At 39.8% G+C, this 10,339-nt stretch overlaps 1 protein-coding gene across 1 annotated transcript in view; it reads left to right on the forward strand.

Annotated features, from left to right (window-relative positions):
• SLC10A7 (solute carrier family 10 member 7) overlaps nucleotides 1-5,454 on the forward strand; it is a gene marked incomplete at its 5' end in the record, with an annotated part of 150,493 nt that extends 145,039 nt beyond the window's left edge. The window contains 2 exons of the mRNA XM_019472334.1: nucleotides 1,164-1,309; nucleotides 4,614-5,454. Coding sequence (XP_019327879.1) covers nucleotides 1,164-1,309; nucleotides 4,614-4,658 — 191 coding nt within the window. The remainder of the gene's footprint in view (nucleotides 1-1,163; nucleotides 1,310-4,613) is intronic.
• Between the last annotated feature and the right edge of the window lie 4,885 nt (nucleotides 5,455-10,339).

The raw sequence follows: 10,339 nt of genomic DNA on the forward strand, positions 1-10,339 counted from the left end.
GCTTCGCTGCAGGGTTGATGCTGATGGAAGATTCCTAGTATGACATTTAAGATGAGGGAGAAAATAAGGTATGTTCTCAGGGAGGCTCCTGAGGAATCACAGCTGCTCTTGTTGGTGACTCTGCAAATGTCTGGTCAAGCAAGGCAGAGATGATTGCAAGTTTTGCCCACACCTATGCTTTGTGGAGCGTGGTAGCAAGGTTCCAAGATTTAAACAGATAATTTTGAACTATAACATGTTCAAAGTAAGCATAATCAGTTTCATTACTGCAAAACTAAATCAAATTTAATTTTACATATCACATCATCAAGTGGGAAGATTATGCATGGAGATGTCTAATAGAATTAGCACTGTTGAGTGCAAATTCAAGCTCTTAGGAAAAATGGCTCATCCCTAGCTCTTAACACTCACTTCTTCCAGCATCTGGCAACTTCTGTACTCCAGCTGCTCCCTAACTCTTTATAGGCATGACCGCTTCATATTGCTCACTCAGTTCACTAAACCTTTTCTCTCTTGTGCTGTATGTCTTCTGAAACATACAGGTAGAGCAGAGAGTTTTGTTCTCTAACACATGAGCACTCACCTGCAGAGTACTCTACTCTCTACCTTGACTGCATGAATTAGTCAAAGCAGCGAAGGCTGCCATTTGGGTACTCGCCAGCTGGCAGGGAGTATACCAGGAAAACGCAACCCTCCTCCAGTGCTGAACGGACTGAGGAAAGGTTACAAGCAGGAATCGGGCAGTTGGATGGAGGACAATCATGAAAACACGTAACAGAGCACAGTGAGAGGAAGTAGTAAATAAGCAGTACAGGACTATGCTCAGCAACCGAACAGTCATGCTATAGCAGAATGTATTTTATATCAAGTCTTCAGCAGGAGTTTGACAGCTATTAGCATAATTAGAAAAGATCTTTTATGGCATTCCCCTACTCCTTCCTTTCTGCCACAGAACTTTTTCTGCCGTGTATTTTTTTTGTTCATGTTCTCGCTGGTTTGTTTGGGTTGGTTTTTTTTTTAATATAAAACTTCTGAGTCTTCATTTTATTTCTTTTTGGTTTGGTTTTTTTTTGGTGAAATGTCAATGCAACATAAAATGCTTTGCTTTTATCTAGAGCTCAAAGTCTGAGGTGAGAGTCTGTCTCCTGTTTTTCTGCCTGCAGGGATTCCAATGCTGAAGATAGTATTTGCGGGTTATGAGCACCTGTCCTTAATTTCCGTCCCCTTACTCATCTATCATCCTGCTCAGATTCTTCTTGGCAGTCTGTTGGTACCAACAATAAAATCTTGGATGGTTTCTAGGCAAAAGGTAAGAACTGCTGGTTTTGATTTATAATGGAAAGTGTGCTATGAGGAAAAAATATACCTAAACACGTCTTAAACTCCTCAGGTTCCTTCGTAGAGATTTTTCTGTTTCTTTACTTCCTTTATGACAGTGATAGTCACAGTAGTATCAAATTAAAAATGCTGAACTTTATCTATCTTGGCTCTGAAAAGGTTCAAATCTTGAAGTTAGACCTCTACGGTTAGTTCAAATTATGAATTCATTCAAATTATGAATTCAGATTATGCCCAATAAGAACGGCTCCGTCTTTAGCTAATAATCACAGCTTTGGATCTCCCTTATGGACAAGTGACAAAGATCTGTCCCATGGGAGCTGGGGAAATCAGGTAAAATGAGGGCACTTTCTCAATTGAATTGAAGCCAGGATGAGAACTGTTTAATTTTTTTTTTCTACTTGGGTCACCCTTTACAATAGTAAGAAGTCTACAGGAATCTGGTGCATCACATTTCATGCCAAAATTATGACATGGGATAGCTTGTAGGATTATAGACTATAACCTAGAGGTTTTTGCATCAACATTACCGATTCAAATTATGCTTATTTCAGTACAAATTGAAGCTATTGACATCTGACAGCCATTCTGTGATCTATATGAAGTAATTGCAATGGTTTTAGTCAGGTTCTCAGAACAGTAGTAACCACCTCGCAGAACACTAGTCCACGCAGCTGATTTTAATGCTGTCTTTAATGTTCTGAGATAATAAGGATCAAGAAGCTGTGGCAACTGAAGCAGTCTTTGACAGCCATTTTATAGGTGGAGGCTGAGACCTACGGTGGGAAGCCCAGCGCCACTAGTACCGTGCGTTCTCCACTTGTCAGTGGAGAAATTTTTTTTTTTTATAACTTCCATGTTTCCAATTTTCAGTAAAACCCAACAGGCTGCTATTTTACTAGCTTCACTCCACTAAAGTAATCTTGCTAACCTGAATGCTAAAATTCCCCAAATCAGTGATTTTCATGTGGCTTCACTTTTGGTTACCTGAATTGTAAAATGCAGGAAAACTCTCAATTTTCAGGAACCGAGTCCAGAAATCAGACCTTGTTAAGATATACTTATCTTAGCATCCGAAAATGGAAATTTGAGAATCATATGTCATTTCTCCATCAGTCTGAAAGTCATGATTTTTTTTTAATCAGAAATTACCAGGAGACATTACAGGTTGTGTAAAGAAAATTCCATGCTATTCCTGCAGAGAAAGTTGACACTACCAGTGACAGAACGATCCCTGCAATGCTGGGTTCTTTTCAGCATCTAACTGCTCCCTGCTGTCAAGACCAGGAGTGGGGCTGGAGCTCATCCAGATCTCCCTGATCCTCAGGGGCGGTAATGGCCTTTAGGGGCTGCTGTCAGTTGCGGCAAGTTAACACAGCCTTTAAACAGGGCATCAGAAAAGTCAACCAGTACTGGAGAGATTTACACTTCACCAGCACTAGTTTCTTATTCATTAAGCATCAGATAAACCTCCTGTGCTAATCAGACTGTAATGCTACCGTAGAACCACTTTGGGGGATTGTTGTTCTGTTGCAGCAGTTTCTTCAGTTGGTCTTCTGTATTATTCACAAATGTTATTTTAATTACTCTTTGAAAAAAATCAATGAGGTTGGGTCTGGTACAGTTATAATAAGTATAATAGAAGTGAACGTTGTGACTGGATAATGGTCTCGCGCTTTGAAAATAAACATGTCATCATCACCCTTGATGTTTATTTTCTATAAACACCTTGGCTTCATTTTGGCATCTCTCTTGCAGGGGGAGACGGTTATCCAGTCACAGTACTCAACTGCAGTGACATTCTTACTTAATTATGATAGTACATGTGATCTGGTTGTATGAAATTGAATTTAAATATTTAGAGGTTCATCTACACTAAGGTATTTCTACTTTGTAAATATGGCAGCAGAATCTGCCAAACTACAAAGTTAAAAAATTATTTCCCCAAACAAAGTGTGGAATGATGTCTCTCTCCAAAGTCTCTTGCTGAATAATACCCAAAAGACTAATCTCAAACAGCTAGATTTAACAATAGTTAAATGCTGGTGTTTCTGAAAGCTGGTGTTTGTGAGGGGAATATAGCCTATTTATTTTGAAAGGTTTGGATTTTTTTAAGGGTTTATGTTTGTGCTGGAGCGTTTTTCAAGCAGTGCTTACAAGCTTTAAATGTACAATATTAAAGGTTAATATCTACAATAAGAAGACCCATCAGACATCTCTCAGACTGAATATTGCTTGTTTAGCCAACCCTCCGGAAATGATAAGTCTCCCACTCGACAGGCAAATGCCAGTCTGCCAGGGTCTTCACCCAAAAGGCTAAGGAAAACAGAGGTTCCAAATTTCAGGAATTTGCAAATTTCGCGAATTTCCCTCTCACTCAGGCCGATTCGTCCCACACAAGAAATCACTGAGCTTTTTTGTTGCAGAGCACACCAACAATGGGCATCCTTCACAGTGACCACGTTGGTATATAGGAGCAGCTGAAAACCTAACACCTTTTAAGCCTGTCACATTTGCCTCCTAAGTTAGAGAGGCTGCTTCCTGCCAAACTAGAAGCATGATCACCTTAGCATTTGAGTTGAACTGAATAAGTAGTTCGGCTACCATAGTTGGCCAGCCCTGCGGGGAGCACAGAGCACAGAGCTGGACCCTGCCATCACATAAAGGCATGTGGTTTCTCTCCTCCTCAGAGTAGACTAGAGCTACAAAGACGTCGGGTGTCCCCTAGCATAAGATCACCTCTGGACTGATGGACTTTGGCTTATTCTTACCTTTTCTCAGAAAAGAAGGTATAAACATCAGAGATGCGTGACATCCACCACTGCAGCAGTGACTATACTCTGAGCAGGCTTCGAGCCGTATGGAAGGAGGCCAGGGAACACAAAGGTGTTGGCAGAAATTTTCTTCACAGTCTTTCCCCAAGTGGGTCAGAAGCCCTTGTATCTGTGCCACAAGTGGTTTGAGTGGGGTCCAAATAGTTGCTTTCTGAAGACACCTGAGAACCACCTCCACTTCCTTCACTGGCACTGTAGCCATATTCCTTGTGGTTCCTCTTTTAAGGCTATCTGTATGTGAGGAAGTTGTGATGGGCTATCAGAGATAAAAACATCATCACAAAACCCAGAGCGGCCTGTCAGCTGCACGCTGACTCCTCACTCAGCCTCTCAGAAGTACAGGCAGCACTTTGTTGCCCCTTATGAATAAAAATCTTGTCTTGTGCTGTTGGTTGTCTTTTAAGAATATAAAAAAGTGACTGTTTTGTTTACCATTCACAGGCACTGAAGTTAACCAGGCAGCCCAAAGCACCCGTGAAGGTATAATTATGGAGATGGCCTGTGTCACAGTGAATGTATATATGTACTATACTGTACACACAGACAATTGAGACAACTGGGTATTTGTGAATGTTGCTTCAGTGCATATTTAATTTTTATATATATACTTCAGTGCATATTTTATTTTTATATATATATATTAAAAAGATACCTGTTAAGTGCCTTACAGATGCATTTTTGGCAAAAGCATTGTTTCCAGAAGCCACTTTGTTGGTTACTGCAAGAGGTTGTACAGTATTTTGGAGTCGTTTAGTTTTTATTTTTCTAACCAAGCTGTTTCTTCCATTGCCCCTGTTTTGAAGCCAGGGCGCGTCAGCTTAAGTCTCTGTTTTAAACTAGCCAAAATGACCAGAAGCCTATCCCACTGCTGGCTTACCCTGGGGAAGAGCTTTCTGAAGGTTTTTTTTCCAAGATTGACTTGAATTTCTGTGTGACTGTTACACTCCCTAGTCATATGACTGTGACATGCCTTTTTCTTCTGAGTTTGTGTATACTCAGCATGGGGCCATCCATTGGATAGAAGCTGAGAAACATGAATTATTTGCATTTGTTGACACAGTTGTCTAGACATTCCTTCAAAGTTAATGGTTTCTCAAGAAAATTCTTTCAATTCCATTGTATGATATTGTGCCATTGTATATCTTAAATGCCTCGTAAGCTTCTTCAAAGAATTGGTCTGGTGCTTGGGTTATGAGTGAAGTATTTGTGTTTGCAGCTAGGAGATCTTTTATAATTTACCCCTGAAGAACACAAATTTCTCTTTTTCTTTTTTCTTTTCCTTCCCCCGGTGCAATGCACGGAGATCTGCAGTGACAGAATTTAGGATGCTAAAATTAAAACAGAGCTTTTATTGTAGTAAGCCAAGCTATGTTCTCTATATTGCTGCACTGGTAATGAATAATAGCTTGTGAGGACAAGAAAGTTGACAATATTTTTTTTTTTCCCAATTAAAAGGATCCTTATAGTAACAGAAACGCTATCTTAGTTAATTTGACAATCAGTCACAACTTTTTAAAAAATAAAATGTTACTCTTTTTAATAAACTTATATAAAAAAAGAATACAAAATACTATTTCTAAGAGAAGTGTGGAAGAGAAAGGAACACAGGCATATATTTAAACATATAGCCAGCACTGAATCTTGTCTGGGAGATTAAGATTTCAGAAGCGTACTCTAGTCCAGACTCTGAGGTGTACCCATCTGCAAAAACTGTGCTGGCAATTGTGCATTAAAACATTAAAAGGAATGAAAGAAATAGGTCAAACTGGGATCAATATAAATGCTGAAGTTTCATGTGTGTCATGGTTAACATTGCAGTTAATGGTGCAACTAAGTGCAAACACCTAGGAGCAGATCTTTAGCAGATGTAAATTATCATAGCTCTGATAAGGCTATAGCCATTTACACCAGATAAAGATCTTTTGTATCACAATAGGCATGTGAAATTCATATCCTTTTGCCTTTGTGAAAAAAATTGTGTTTGGTTTACCTAGTCTGTTATTCCTAGTCCGTTATTCCTGTGAGTAACAGGAAAGTAATCTGGTACCAATCATCGGTGCTTTACCTGATGGTCAGTCAGTGCAAGACTGCTCTGTTGCCATCTGTATGAGAAACTGCTGGGAGCTGACAGCGTCACCTTGTTCAGAATTGTCATCACCAATAAAATGACGATGTAACGAAGGTACGTGAGGTGGCAACATGCTGAATTCTTTCATTCCCCGGAGGGGGATCAAGCTCTGCACACTGAGCAGGTGGCAGAGCTGAGGGACACTGTCCACTGCCTGTGCCCCCCAGGGCTGTGCTCTCTTCTCACTAGCCAGGGATGCAAAGGGCAGCGGGCAGTGAGCTCAGTTTTGATTAATGCATCCCTAGATAGCATAGTCAGATCCACCAACAGGCCAACCTGTGAGGTAATTGGAGAGAATAGCATGTGTGTTCTTGGGCCAAATTCAAGGTTCCCCTTCCTTAAGCATGCTAACCAGTAACGGGCCCCATGTGGGAAAAAATTCCTTTGTCCGGGCTTAAAAGCACTGCTTGCAGCGGAGAGTCCAGACTCAGGACAGTTTCTTTTTGTTCTGTTTCCATAAACCTGAACTTCCAGAGTATATAAGGACTTAATCCCAATCCCACTGAAATCGATGACTCTTTCTGTTGGTTTTGAATGGCAAAGCAGCAGACACAGAAAGAGTGCTCGCTTTTTTTTAAATATATAGGAAGAGTTCAAGCATACAGTAACTTACTGTCGTGTCATGCTAAATAGTCAGAACACTGCAAGTACCCTTATAGAGCTACCTCTACATACTGAATCTCCGACTTTCAGTACATCCGACAACTTGGTTAGATTCCGCTGAACACATCCTTTTTTCTTTGTTAAATTTTTTCTACATTTAAGAATATTTCAAACTGTTAAGATGGAGTTTTGTTAGAGCCTTTACAAAGTCCTCGTTGATTGCTTGGAGCAGCCTAAATATTGTGTATGAGTGGTGGAGGTGTTGGTCTAAAGGGAATATAAAGCAAAACTGAAATACATGTTTTAAATCCGTACTTAATGAAACTTAATTATGCATATCAATTCTGTTATGTTTGAAGACTGTTAAGATGTTTGTTTTATGACTTGTTATTATGCCTGTATGTCTTTAATAAACAGAATGGTTTTGAATTTAATTTTGTTAATAGGAAAACAAGATAAAATTACTTATCCTCTAGATCAACTTTTTACCTCTGTTACCTATGTTTTGTTCTTTTGTGGGTAAGCTTTTAAATGTTTGCTTGTTCTTTAAAAAAAAAAAAATCCATGAACTGTAGAGAAATATTTTATGAACTAAACTTGGGGAAAGAAAGTCCTCAGAATACTGCAAACTATCAACTGAAAATTAATTCATTGAACTACACCAGTTTTTCAGTAGAGAGTTAGAACAGTTCTGAATCTTTTCAACTTCTTGGCTTTAAATTTAACTGAGAGATACCTGGCATTGAACATAATCAGGCAAAACTGATGGCAAATGAGAACTTTGCCCATGTTAAAACAAGGATTTTCTTGATCATCAACACTTCTTATCTTCTGCATATCTATAATTCCATCTAAGGATAGCAGAGGAAAAAAAGCACCCAAACAATAAAAGAGCACTTCAGAGGTGACAGGGAATCTTAGCACTTTGTGTTGAGTTACTCAAACATTTTATTTCCCTTTTTGTGCACTAAATTGAGCAGCTTTTCATGACCCCAGTAATAGGTCCAAGATAAATCATTTTTTATGTAGTTAAAATCAAAATTGTGATTGTTTTTTTTCTTGTAGATCCTTTAGTTAGTGCGAATAGGTTATATGACAGAAAAGGCAATCTCAGCAGAAGCTGCACGGTTGTGCTTGTTCACAGAGTGAAAGGAGAGTAATCCAGCAGCTTGGTTTTACAGAAGTAGTCCACTACGTTATTCTGGCAGTCATGGAAAGAGGAGCTGTTAGTTTTATTTGTGTACGGTTTTCTGTGGAAATATCTTGACAGCAGGAGGTTAGAAAGCTAGATGAAATACTGTCGGCAAGCACATTTATTTATGTGCAAGTGCATATGTGCATAAGAGATGAGCGGTTATATATGTAGAAATCACTAGAAAGGACCAAGTCCCTGGTATACATTTTTTTTGCAGACTGCATATGGAGAAAGAGCTACTTTTTTGATGTTATTCTGACATTAAAAATGAAATTTCAGACACTGAATCTTGTTTTGTATTGAATCATCATCTCATACAGAACCTTTACAGCAGACGATCGCAGCATTGTATTTGTAAACTGTAGACTATTTTGCACTTAAATAGATGTTGATGCATTTGGGAATTACAACACAGTAAAGGGCTAAATCATAGTATCTCCATTTTGTTATAATCCAAATGCATTTATATTACTATTATTATAAAGTGCCAGAAACACATACAGTCCCTCGCAAACACGTTAAATAGACAAGAGACTAAATTCTGCCCTTGGTTACACTTGCACATCTCCAGTGAAAGGGCTGTTAAGCTGCAGAGCGGTCTCCCTAGGGAAGCTGTTTGAAAAGCCCTGCTATTGTTCTAACAAAGCTTGGTGATAATGTAACACGTGAGGAGAGTAAATGAAGAGTATTTTACTTTAGATTTGATGGCCTGCCCTTTCCAGCATCTAACAAACGGAATCTCTTTTGTCCCTGTTTCCACGGGTAGCCCCAATCTCCCAGACCAAAACTACAGCATCATATCAGAACAATGTCAGAAGAGGGAGGTTGTCTCCTCTTTGCCGTTTTCTTGCTTAAACCATGTTACCACTTGCGATCATTAGACTGTGACTTCTTTGAGGAGGCATTTTGAATTAAATTCTTCAAAGTTTATGTGTACGGTTCCTGTAAAATTCTCATTCAACAGAGAACACCCTGCAGGATGGTAAGTAATCTTCTGGAGTAGCATGGACAGGGACTGTCCAATGGCTTTAGATGTGCAGGACTAGAGAAAGCAATGCCAGGAAATGCAGGTGCGAGGCATTGCTACAGGCAATGTCTGCTTCATGCTGGCATCTAGAGCTGTAGCAGAGGTCATGAAAGCAGCCTCTAAATTGTTGTCTTGCCCGAAAGGTGGAGAGTGAGATCTTCCGTGAGAAGTGAAATTAAATTTGTTAGTGATTAAAAGGACAAGAGAGATGTGTTGGAAGCAATTGGTGCCAATGAGGCCTCTTGGCTGCTCCCCTAAGCAAATTGCAGTCTCGGTGGAATATCAGCTTCTCAGTCCATCAAATTGCAGTAATCAAGTCTGGAGCTGATGGGAGCATGAGTCACCACTTAATTTTCTCATCAGCAGAGGCCAAGTTTTCAAAATATTTTTAGATGCATTTCCACAGAGATTTCTGCCAGCCAGTGACCTATAGAGTGACAAGAAAAAGAGCAATAGCTGCTGTTGAATCAGGGTCTGCTCCCTGCCACCTCCCCTACTGACTGCGCTTCTGGGCAGGGAGGGCAGGTAGATTGAAGGCCTTTGGCATTGTTATGCAGAAAACAGTTGATCCCAACACCTGGATTTGTTAAGTAATAGCCTAAGAATTAACAGGTTATTCTGTCTGGTAGGTTCAAATCAACTCTGCCTCTGTGCTGCTAGCCCAGACCAGAAGCAGGCGTGAGATTAGAAATTGCCTGTGATCCCTGCTCAGAGAGACAGCCGATACCCAACAGCTGCAGCACACAGAAGAGGCTGTGCATCTCCTAAGGATCCCATGCTGGTGTGTATTGTCCGCTCTTTACCTGTCTTCAAAGTTGCCACCTGGCACAACCATTTTTCACCCAGTTAAGAAGAAAAGCCTCTTTGGATGGCATCCTTTGTGGGTGGGCTCCATCTAGTATAATTGTAACAAAATCAATGGCTTGCATATGTTAGCATGCTGATGTTCATCTCTGTAAGAGAAAATTTACTATTTATAGTCAGTTCAGTTCCAAATTCTAAGGGAAATCGGCTCTCTTAAAAGGGAATAAAATGGGCTGCCTCAAAGGAAAGACGATTTCATTGATAGGATTAAAAAAATTACGGAGGTCATGTGAGAACTGGCCTTTTGCCAGAAGAATTGCAGGAAATAAAATTTGAGAGTCCCATGACAATAATTGGGTATGAAATTCTATTGACAAAAGCTTTTGCAATTCTGTGCTCCCTCTGTTTCT

This window comes from Aptenodytes forsteri, unplaced genomic scaffold, assembly GCF_000699145.1.
Source record: "Aptenodytes forsteri isolate BGI_AS27 unplaced genomic scaffold, ASM69914v1 Scaffold227, whole genome shotgun sequence".
Lineage (NCBI taxonomy): Eukaryota > Metazoa > Chordata > Aves > Sphenisciformes > Spheniscidae > Aptenodytes > Aptenodytes forsteri.